At 50.5% G+C, this 11,653-nt stretch overlaps 2 protein-coding genes across 2 annotated transcripts; both read right to left on the bottom strand.

The window, feature by feature from the left end:
* Nucleotides 1-4,431: 4,431 nt before the first annotated feature.
* On the bottom strand, nucleotides 4,432-5,848 carry CTRU02_215734 (uncharacterized protein; the record flags this gene model as incomplete). Its single annotated transcript, XM_070206546.1, has 2 exons — nucleotides 4,432-5,688; nucleotides 5,747-5,848. The coding sequence occupies 2 exons, from the start codon at nucleotides 5,846-5,848 to the stop codon at nucleotides 4,432-4,434; spliced, it is 1,359 nt and encodes a 452-aa protein (XP_070059755.1).
* A 1,762-nt stretch (nucleotides 5,849-7,610) lies between these two features.
* Nucleotides 7,611-11,644, bottom strand: CTRU02_215733 (reverse transcriptase domain protein; the record flags this gene model as incomplete). Its single annotated transcript, XM_070206545.1, has 2 exons — nucleotides 7,611-11,426; nucleotides 11,483-11,644. Coding segments are annotated over 2 exons (3,978 nt in total), but the record flags the coding sequence as incomplete, so codon positions are not given.
* Between the last annotated feature and the right edge of the window lie 9 nt (nucleotides 11,645-11,653).

The raw sequence follows: 11,653 nt of genomic DNA, 5'->3' as shown, positions 1-11,653 counted from the left end.
TTGGTTTGGATTTGGAAAGACCTCATCAATCTCAACAGACTTGTTTCCCAGCAGCCAACATTGAAACGTGACTAGCCAAAAGTTTGTATATCATATTTCTTCGTCTCCTCTCAGAAAATGAGTTATAATTTAATCATATACCGGGATTATGTTAGTAATAATGGCGAAACCCATAAGACAATTTGTCTAAAGAGCAATAACTCTGTCTCATGAATGATACTTCTTAGCAACCTACACGAGTCGCCCTCTGAGTAGCTACTGATGCTCGATCCACAGCCACAGTGTCATGCACCAATGTAATGCAAGGTGATTCTTAGCAGATGGCCAAACTGGCCCTAGGGATCTTGAACGATGCTATACACAAAAGGCATGATGAGGGTCTTGGTAGCTTGATATCAGTCAGTTCTGACTCTTTCACGCCCAAAAGCCGCTCGTCAGGTTCAAGATTACAAGAATCTTCGAGGCTGACATCATTCGTGCGAGGTTGTCAACATACCCATTGCGACAAAGACGGGCAAACATCGGGCTGGGGAAAGTGACAGAAAGACTGGTAAAAAGAGAGCGACGAATCTTGAGAGGTTTCTCAACAATGTAGCTGTGAATACGAAATTGATACCGCCGAATCTGTCACTCTCCTTTCGTCGAAGCGTGGTTACCACTGTGGAAAGTTAAGGACTAAAGAACACGGAGTTACTGCCTTCTGCGTCAGCGCAGCTCTTGGAGAGTCGTCACGGCTCATGATTCATGGACTCTTCTGCCGCTGATTGAGCCTCGGACTGCTGGAGAACATGGACTGATGTATTAAGTTACTATGTCGTACGAGGGTGCGAAGGGGACCTTTGGTTCGATTTCCGGAGGGTAAACAGAACAGCAATTCCTGGTGCATGCAATATGAGCTTATCATCGCTGAATTTACAGTAATGTATGATATATCGGCCGAACTCTGGCTTCTTCGCACACTCCCTGACACGACGGAAGAAGTGCGGTAGCAAGAATTGGGAATATGTCAAAGAGAAGCGCTGCGGAACGGTCCAGAAAAGTCCTCTCTTTGCACCTCCCGGTTTACCTTGTCAATGTAACGCGGAATTAGAGTTGTCTCTGCCCTGCCATGGTCGTCTATCTAACACGCTGTCGGATATCATACAAAAAAATGATGCCTACACAGATCCAGAGCAGCGACGGCAGTAGATGCCGACTATGTAAATTACGCTGAGCACTCCAGCCTGTAAAATGAGGATGTGCGTGGAATGCTCACTATGGATGTAAAAAGTAGTGTCCGACTTATTTATTCACTTATTTACTCGAAGGCGGGGGGCTAGGTCCTCAGGGAATGACGAGTAGCTAAAGGAAAAAGACTTAGAAGCCAAGAGGTGATCAGAATAATACGTCTCGGAATCTGAAGCAGGAGGCCAGCTAGCTTCTCAGACCTACCCCGAGCAGTATGCTTCTTCCGAGTCCAGCGATGGTCACTGCCCCTCGTGTGTCTCTTAGTCCCCTTTAGGAGATGCTCAACCACTGGCAGTGGCTCTATTCATGACTTTAGCTGACAATGAATGCTGCCCAGCAATTGCCACTGCATTCAAAACAGCCCAGAAGCTTACATACGAAGAGAACTGCAACTCCTATGGAGGTTCGACCCAGAAGAACTTCGGCTTAGAGAAGCTGACAAGCACTCCATGATGTTTATACACATTGAAAGAAGAGTAAGGTTGTAAGATATCAACGAGTATAAAACAACCAATGGTAGAAAATCTACGTCAAAGAGACAGCTCGTCACTTCTTCTTCCTCTACCTCTATTCCTATCTTTCTTTGTGGGCCCAAAGCAGGCGCAAACAAGATGAATTAAATGACAAATAAGCTCGCCGCACCGTGAACAGTAAAGGCACGGGAAGAAACTGTTTTCCTCCTTAAGATTCCCGCTGTCGTCATAGCTGATCCATTCTCGATGCGAATGCCCTCTCGGACGTAGCCATAAGCATAGTCTATACTTAAATGCGCTATAGAATCCTGGAGACGATTCGCCTGTGGCGATCGCCCTTTTCTGCCGAGGTGGACAAAACACAGAAGAGGGACAATATTGGGACCAGAAGCAACCAAAGAGTCACCGCTGCAGCCATCATTCTCGTTAGCGACATGTTCGCTATTGCAAGTAATCTCGAATATAACTATTGTCTTTGTTGCCCAAAACGATGCTGTTGTACACACTAGAGGACAAATCACTGGTGACGGTAACGTCGTTTGCACCCAAAAGTCAACCTCCGGCATGGCAGTAGCCAATCTCTTGTACGTAACATTCAAGAGAAAGCGGGTGAAAGATGCACCGCCATGACAAAGTAAACAAATCGGAAAGCAGACGCAGACGAAGGTTTAGAGGCGAGGTATGAGTAACAACTGTACCTGATATCAGCAAGTAGAAGGATGATTTTGCTGAGGGCCGGTAACAAGAGCCAGATAATCTCTGGACCGAATGTCCCAGCGAGAGAATTGGCATGCTCCTACACTCATATTCAGGTACTCAGATTGAAGTCGGCTAGTTGCCTGATGACAGAGTTGACTCACAGTGGTGCGGGAACAGATGAGTTCCAAAAGCTGAACGGCGAGACCACCTCTTCAAACTCGATCCAGTTTCGTGACTTCGCACTGAATTTCGTGATGAACTACTTATGGTAGTAGCGAATGTTGAATTCTACGTTATTTTCGCTGCGAGGTATTATAATGTCGGCCAGGGGGGTTGAATAGTAGATTGAGGGGTTATTAAAGCCTACTCCATCGTGGAAGCGCCTATAGCGGGACTGTTAATGGTCCTGCGGTTCAGGGCTCACTTGCTGGTCGTATGGTCAACCTTGAGGATGGTAGAACAATGGCACAGAAAAGGCCGGCGTAAATGCATAATTTTAGTCAGGCGCCTGTAATGACGAAGAACGTTTCTGACAGCGCAAAGGAAAGACACCACCCAATAGCGTGGTGCCTCCTATAAGCTTTGAAGTCGACGGCAACACGAAATACATCCTGCCAGCAGTCATTTAACAGTGTCTGTTTGTCTGAGCTTTCTCTAGAACGAGATAGACTTTATAGCGGGAGGCTTTGCCTTCGAAGTGTGTACAGGGCTTGCTAAGACGGGAATTTCAGTTTCAAAGCTGATAGAGAGTCAGATCAATTCGGTTAACCTTGGGAAGAAGAGTTTGAACAGGGATTCGTATCATGCTTTAGGAGACGGCAGCTAAAGGGAGAAAGGGTGAAAGACGATGTTTGATATACCCTAGAATAATGATGTTAATTACCTACATAGACTCACTGCATCCACCAAAACTCTGAAAGTTTTCGTCAATGTCTTCTAATCCTTGCGCAACGAACGGACTTGCGGTTGGCTATTTACAGTATGGACCTCATATTTGATGGTTGACTCTGAGAATACAAAGCCATTGAAGTCTTATTTATCACGCTGAAGAGTATTGAGGCGTTGTTCGACAGTTGGTTCAAAGATTTTGAAGGGCGACACTTCCTACTTAATTACTCTTGTGGTATGTATGAGCAACTATTTATTAAATGTTTATTGATGTGACAGGCATATGGGATTTTTATTTATGCCCTCCTCCGTGGATGCTGGCAGTTGAGAGAGACAAGTGCTTTAATCTTCCACAAAGACAACAGTACATCTTATTTTTCTTAATGTGACAGCTGTTCTGTTTCTCAGCCAACGCTGGTAACAGTTGTTAGTTTTACTAAATAGGCTGAGACGCAATACGCCTTCAAATGTCCTAGCAATGATGCCCTCGAATTATGAATTACTATTTCTCAATCTTTTGATTCCATTCATGTATAGTAGTTGGAGGTAATAATTGAGAGACATAGTGACAATACGCTAACAAGTCTTCCGTATTATCACACACACACACATTTATTTTCACACATTAATCTTCAAAGAACCTAAGAAACCGTCAAACAAAGTAAATATAAATTTAAAGAAAACTACAAGAAAAGAAGAAAACAGAGAAAAGAAAACAAAACAAATAACACCAGCCATGCCCAGCAGAAAGGTTCTTGTCAGGACCTATGCCCACGTCCACGCCCCCGTCCACGCCCACGCCCACGTCCACGACGATGACCACGCCCACGCCCACTGACAACATTAACATGTGCTTCTCGATTTTCTCCATGAGAGCTGGAGTTGCCACTATTGCTACTGCCACTACTGCTGCCGCTGTTCCTAGCATTTTGTGCTGCAAACCGCTGCATCAACCTTTCCGCTGTATGCCGAGCCTCACGTGCGATGGCGTTTCTCTGTGCCAAAGTGAAGAAAGCCTCACCACGCTGAAGGCGGGTGGCAGTGGAGGTTTCGATGCCCCGAGAGACGGCTGAGATTGTTGCCTCGACCGATTGGTAGGGCTGCGGCGGGTGACGGCGTCGAGGAAGGGGCACAAACACCGCCTCTAGGGCAGCTCCTTGTAGACCCAGCTCGTCGGGCTCTTCGGCGCCGGGGGTAGGACAAACGGCGGTAGGAGATCCGCTTGCTCAGAGCTACGGTCGCTGCGTGAGGGCATCTCGTTATCATCATCGCCGTCGTCATGGTCGCCGGGGCCGATGTTGAAGTCGTCATTTAGAGGCGCGCCCAACCAACCAACCTCATCGACGTTGTTGTTATCGTCGTTGTCGTCATCTTCGTCTGGGCCAATGCCAAAGTAGTGCTCTATCGGCCTGCCCATCTTTCTGATGTCATCGTCGATGCTGCGGAGGAGATCGCTGGCGTGGCGGAGGATGTCTTCGCCCGGCACCAAGGACACAGGCTGCTGGTCAGGGGGACTGACGACAGGCTCGCCGTCGTGGGTGGCAAGGTCCTGCGGCGTAAGAAAAGCCTCGGAGTTGTCGATGCCGGGGTTGATGTCAAGGTCGAGGCCGAGGTCGAGTTCGAGATCGACGTCGAGGTCGAGGCCGAGCAATGGCGGCGGGCCTTGGGAGTCTCGGGCGGAGGCTGCGCGTACGGAGCCAACTCGAGCTCCGAAAAGAGAATCATCGTCTTGATGCTCTTGTTCCACTTGTCGACTACTCTCTTGCTGCTCTAGAGCCACGCGGACCTGGCGTAGGCGTGTCTCGAGCTCGGTATGGAAAGAGACCGGGATCGGCGCAGGGGCGGGAGGTGGAGGAGGCGGAGGAGCAGGTGGAACTGGAGCCAGGGCCGGAGCCAAGACCGGGGCCAGAGCCGGTTGGATGAAGTCAAAACGAGCAGCTCGAATGACATGGCGCGTTAAGTAAACATTTCCTTGCATCGCAAGATGCAGGACGCCGGCCGGATGAATGGCAGGCGGGCCCATCCACAGACGCGGAAGCCAGTCCCTTCCCATGCGACCAGACACAAGCCTCGAGAAGGCAAGCATCTCCGTAAGAAGAGACGCAGGGAGATCGCCGGGGGGCCGGAAAGCAGGCGGACACCACTGGCCATGCGGCCACAGGTCATTCAGATCGCGGAGGGCAGCAGCAGCACGAACATCTCCGGGACGAGTCACGGCGGCGGCGCGCAACTCCACGTCTAAGAGACGGGCTTCACCCTCAAGATTGGTGAGGAGGATTGCTGAGGCACGAGAGGCACTGGCAGGGCTGGCGGCGGCGGCGGGAAGGATGGTCTGGTCCACATAGCGACGAACGCTCTCGGTCGTAGGGGCACTTGTATATGGAAACGTCTGAACAAAATCCTGCATCACCATATCATTAGCCAACGTCGAAACGATCGGGTGAAGAGGTATAATGTACTGGATCGGCTGGTACAGGTGGACGCGGGCGAAGATTGTGTTGCTGCTGCTGCTGCTGCTGCTGCTGATTGTTGATGATGTTGTTGTTGTTGTTGGCCGACATCGTGGAATATTGAAATATGGTTGCTGAAGAAATAAAAGAAGAGAAGCAAAAGTCGAGAGGTTTTTTGAATTAAGAGAAAAAGAAGACGTAGCCAAAGACTCAAGAAATTCACAAGGAAGGCGCGAGGGAGGAGTCGAAAGTGAAAGAAGGCAGGAAAGGGCACAAGTACTGTGATATAGCGTTGAAGGCTTCACATAAATGAGTACCAATGTCGTCCGCAGTTGGTTAAACGTGACCATTTGGACGGCAAAAGCAGGCACTAACGATGAAAACAGAACTATAGGAATCATGGGTACTAATAGATTTATTAAAGAAGGCATGCAAATGCGTCTTTTTACAGAGAAAGTGTCACAGTTCTTCCTGCTAGCACGCGGCTACAACAGACAGGAGTCGGAGCCGTGATAAGAACAGAGATGTAAACAGGACAGTACAGAAGTCAAACGAACGGTCACAAGGCAATCAACAACGATGAATTGATAAACGTGGGTATAAGCAGTTTGTTCTTCTATTAACTGAACCTACTGATGATGATGCTGTCGAGGGTGTCACCTTATATATCTTGAAACTTCGGTGCAATACTTGTATATGTGGTCTGTAGTTTACCTCTTGCCTAGGCCCCGATCCTCCCGCCTGTAAAAACAGGGTGAGAGAGATTTGAGAGCCCTGTCTGACTTGTGATTAAGCTGGATGTGTTGAATACAAAGGGTAAACCGCTTCGTAGACCTGCTTGTGGAAAGATACTGACTTTAGGAAGGCCAGGGTTGAAGGACGGTTTGAAAAGAAAAGCCCAGGAACGGCGAGTAGAGAAGACACGCCCATGTACAAGGTCGAGGCGAACTTTTCACGCAAGGACAGTCTCAAGTATCATATTTCGTGGAGACCCGGATTACGTCGTAAAGTACTATGACACATATGCTTAATCGACATTATCAGTGATTATCATCATCATAGCACATAATGTTTAATAGTCCGTTTTCAAATATCTTCCAGCTCTTCTCCCCAATCATCATTGTGGTGACCGACGTCAGGCACGGGCGGCATCAACTAGGAACAAAACGGCTTGTATTCTCTAAGTGAGCGAGCGGAGCGAAGGACGCTTAAGAATACGGTCGCTGGAGCGAGGTCACGTGACCTCGCGGCCGAGACGCGGCAGAGTGGGTCCGGAGGCCCGGAGCCAGCACGACACACCCCCCCAGACGGCGCGTAGTCGTCTGGAAAACCGCGCCTCGAGGCCATATCGCTACTATCGCCTAGATACAAGATTATGAGGCTATTCAGAGCCTCTTGTGAATATATATATAACAAAAGAGAGGTGTTGTTGTATTCGCCTCGGTCTTTGTGCTCGAAGTGATGTGAATATGGCGAAATTCGCCCTTGCGCGCCGCCTGGCGCAATAATCGCACTTTCCTTTATTCAACCGTCGTACTTGCCTCTTATTATTGCCAGTTGAATTTTCTGAAAATCCTGCCTTCTGATTGGCCCACAACGTGGGTTGCCCATCAGTTATTATTTCCTCTGCCCGTTGACTCTTCTGCAGCGGTTCCGGCCCGTGGCCGAAGCGGCTGGTCTCCGTGCTGCCATTGACAGCCTTGTTGGAGGACACTTGCCGGCGGCTGTTCTCCCCGCGTACAACGTCCTGATGGACACGTACGCGGCCTCCCTCCGAGGTCGTTAAAAGAGCCCGCCCTACGGGGCGTAAGTACGCTTGCTTTTGCTCCTTTGGGAGCGTATCATGCTTCCTGGCCAGGGGCCAAGTCAAAATTTAACTTTCGGCCTCCGGGCCAGCATTGCTCGCGCGCACCTGTTTCTCTTCGCTTCTTGTGACTTGTGCCCGAATGTCTTGTAGGTTTAGAAGTGCCCTGAAGTGTTCGAACTTCGCTCGGGAGAGTGCTTTTGTGAGACCGTCTGCTGGCATCTCGTCGGTAGGCATATATACCACGTCGAACGTCTTCTTGGCATACTCTTGGCGTAGCCACATGTTCTGTATATCAACGTGGCGAAGGCGCGTTGAGATGCGTTCCTTGTCGCCTACTACCAGGCGAATCGTTTGGCGATTGTCACAATGGATCTTCCATACGTCTCCGAGGTCTAGTTCAATATCCCGAAATAAGCGTTTGAGAGCGATGGTCTCCTTAGCAGTGTTTTCGAGGCTAAGGAGTTCCGCTTCTGTAGTAGAAGTGGTAACGGTATTCTGTCTCGCGGCTTTCCACTGAATGGGACCGCCGAACAGTGAGATGATGTACCCTTGAGATGAACGCCGCGTCTCTTCGTCGTCTGCGAACGAGGCGTCGCCCGCAATTAGGAGAACTTGGGCACCTGCACCCCCCGAGCTACCGAAGCAGAGCGAAAGGTAGCGAGTGTGATAAAGATATCTAATGACTTGGTTCGCGGCCTTCTGATGTTCGAGAGACGGGTTCGTTAGGAACCTCGAGAGTGTAGCGCAAGCGAAGGCGACGTCGGGGCGAATCATGATCGCAGTGTACAGAATTGAGCCGACCTTCTCTTGGTATTGCTTTACCTGGTCAGGGGTCGCTTCAGCGGTGTTCTTCTGGAGCGGGACGAATGGCAATGGTGTATGCGGCACGATCGAGTCGATAAGGTTGAATTTCTTCGCTACGCGTTCGATATATTGGTCGTGTGCGAGGTTAATTGTTCGCTTCTCACGGTCACGTATCACGCGAATGCCTAGATACCACTCGACAGGGCCTTGGTCCTTGAGTTCATACTCGGCTTTCACCCCGTTTATAACGTTTTGAGCAGCTTCGCGGTGGTCCCTATGGTATAAGACGAGGATATCGTCTACGTAGAAGAGTACCATCACTTTCTTGTCGTTTGAAGTGAAGAGACAGGGGTCTTCGCTTGCAGGCTTGAGTCCCAGGCGCCGCAGCGTTGATGAGAACTCCTTATACCAAAGGAGGGGAGCGTCTCGTAGCCCGTATAAGGCACGGCGGAGCTCGACGTACTTCCCGTTCTGTTTGAAGCCGTCTGGTAGGTAGCAGACGACAGGCGGGTCGTTCGGTCCTCTTGTTGCGTTTAGAAACGCATTGACTACGTCGAATTGGTCTACTTCAAGGTCGAATTCCGCCGCGAGCGCCATCGCTACTCTAAACGTCCTTGCTGCGAGGGTCGCTGCGTAGGTCTGTTCGAGAGGATGCTTCGCCTGGAGGTCGCCGCGGACGCAAATTCGTGCCTTGCAGCGGTCGAGGTAGCCGTCTTGATCAAGCTTGTAAGTGAACACCCACTTTAGAGGAATAGGTTTCGTAGACGCTTCGTGTTCGTCAATGATTTTCCAAGCGTCCATCTCCTCTAATTTACTTATCTCGGCTTGGGCCGCTTCGTAAAACAGGTTTCGGAGGTGGGTCGGCATTTTTTCAACACTTTTCCACGTTCGTGGGGGCTTTATAAGCTCATCTGTGTGTATTTTCACTCGCTGTGGAGTGACCGCTCTGGAGTGCTTCGCTTGGTGTATTGACGCGAAGACGAAGCAATGGAGCGTATAGTGGGCTTGGTTCGCTTCCTCCACAGCCTTCTGCTGATCAGGCATATAGGTATGGAAGAAAGTTTCCCAATTACGTTCCGTTTGTAGGAATGCGAAGTGTTGGGCGAAGCGAGGTGATCGTCTCGGTTTGCCCTGTTGTTGGCCGTAGTCCTTGCGGTTGTACACCCGCTTGGTCTTTATCTCGGGTTCGCGCCCGTTCCCATTATCCGAGTGTGGCCGCACCGGGTGAGTTGGGGAGTCACCCCCGAGATCATTACTCGAGTCGGCCTCCACGGCCGGTTCTCGTGGAGGTTCGTTGTTGGTCTTGACGTATATCACGTCTTCGACCGCCTCAGAGAGGGCTTCGTGCCCCGGGTCGGGAACGCCGGCGTCCATCGCTTCGGAGCTTTGTTGGCCGGTCGTTTGCCCGTCCGTCCCCTCCGGCGCTGCGGCCGGCTCAGGGGTCGGTTCCGGGGTGAGCAGGCCCTCTTCGCGTCGGCTGTTAACCGCGGAGCGTTTTACCGTTGTCTCTTCTGAGATTACGGTCGACGGCGCGAAGGCAGGTGGCAGGGGCTGCTCTTCAAGTGAAAATACGAGTTCGCTTGGTTTTGCGAGTCCGAGGAATTGGAGTCCTGGGTTCGCCGTAGCCGGAGGTTCCGAGATCTCCGTGGAGACTGTCTCGGCCACCTCCGCTTGTAAACTAGCTTTTGCATCGTCCTTCGAGTAGAACTTCGTCTCGTCAAAGGTAACGTTTCGCGTGATAATCACTTGATCAAGCGAGGGTATCCAGACTCTGTATAGGTTGTGAGCGTCCATAACGTAGCCCACCAGATATCCAATATGTCCTCGCGGTTCCACCTTGAAGTTACGTCTGTTCCTATCCGCTTCGCGGTCCTTTTTCAGGGGATAAGCCCTACACCCATACGCGTACGTCCAGCCCCAGTGGGGGCGAAGGTCGCGGGCGAGGCTCGCGCTGTATTGTGGTTGCCACCAGCGAAAATACTGTCGGAACCAGCTCTCTTCGACTTGAATTGGTGAGAGCCAAGCTCTTCGCTTCCGTGGTGACATATTGTACAGGTAGGCGGCTGCCATGACTGCTTCCACCCAGAGAGTAGTTGGCAGGCCCGCTGCGCTGAGCATCTTTATCGCTCGGGTTATTAATTCCTGGCCCGCTCGTTCGCCTCCGCCATTGGGTTCCTTGGTGTAGGGGGGTGTCTCTTCGATTTCAATCCCGTTATGCTGGGCCCAAAGTTGATACTCAGTCATTCCGTTTATCGCAATTACCGCGCGTTCTACGTCTTGTCTCAGCTTGCACAGGGTGACGCCTCGTTGGCGAGCGACCCATCGTTCGAAGTGCCTGAGAGCGTCGAAGACGAAGGTGTGCGATTTACTTACGCGCGGAAACGCGAAAAGACGACCGGTATATTCGTCTTTGATCACTAAGAGCCAGCGGTTCTTGTCAAAGCTTGTCGGGTAGTCGAAGAGATCCCATGAGACCCTATAGTACGGTCGAATTGCTTTCCGTTCAGAGGTTCGCCTCGAAATTAACTGTTTCGCGTGCGCTGTCGCGCAGTATTCGCATTCCAGACGCGTGGGTCCTTTTATCTTTACTCCTCTCACGTTTGACACCATTCGTTCTAGTGCGTCTGGTGCGAGGTGACCCGAACGAAGGTGCCATAACCAGGCGTCATCATACCTATCAGGTGGTTTACGAAGCGAGAGTCGAGCGGGATCCTGTACTGCAAGCACCAAATGGTTCACGATTCCTGCGTTACTCGAGGTAATTCGCTTCTGAGCAATATACTGGGAACCGGTCTTATATTCGAAGAAAGTAATGTTCATCTTCCTAACAAGATGCTTGACTACCACGCTGTTTTTGTACGTTCCCTGGCGAAGTGTGTTATCCAATCCGGAGTACCAGATGCCTGTCTTTCGGAGGAGTGCTTCCGAAACGATGTTAACGTGAAAGTTCTCTACGTATCCAACGTTATGGAGCGTAAGGTCTGCTGTGAGGTCTCCATCAGGGCCATTTAGTGCTTTTGGCAAGATCCACGTTCCCTTTGCTAGGATTGGGTACGAAGCAGTTCCTGAGTCGACTCTCTCGTCGCCGATGCACGTTTTAATAGAAGACGATTCAAGCAAGTCAAGGTGTTAACAAGGTGCGTAGCTCCGCAGTTGTCGAGAACCGTGCTTCGTGACAGAACATGGGGTCCCGTCAGTGGGGTTGCAAATACGCTTGGTTGGTCGTAGTCCGAGTCGAAGTCGTCCGAAATTTCCCGGAGAAGTTCACGGCTGATCGTTACTGCGTGGATATTTCTCTTCAGTGT

Source organism: Colletotrichum truncatum (genome assembly GCF_014235925.2).
Source record: "Colletotrichum truncatum strain CMES1059 chromosome Unknown Contig_0019, whole genome shotgun sequence".
NCBI classification, from domain to species: Eukaryota; Fungi; Ascomycota; class Sordariomycetes; order Glomerellales; family Glomerellaceae; genus Colletotrichum; species Colletotrichum truncatum.
The sequence above is the reverse complement of the archived record's forward strand: the minus strand, read 5'-3'. Positions and strand labels throughout refer to the sequence as shown.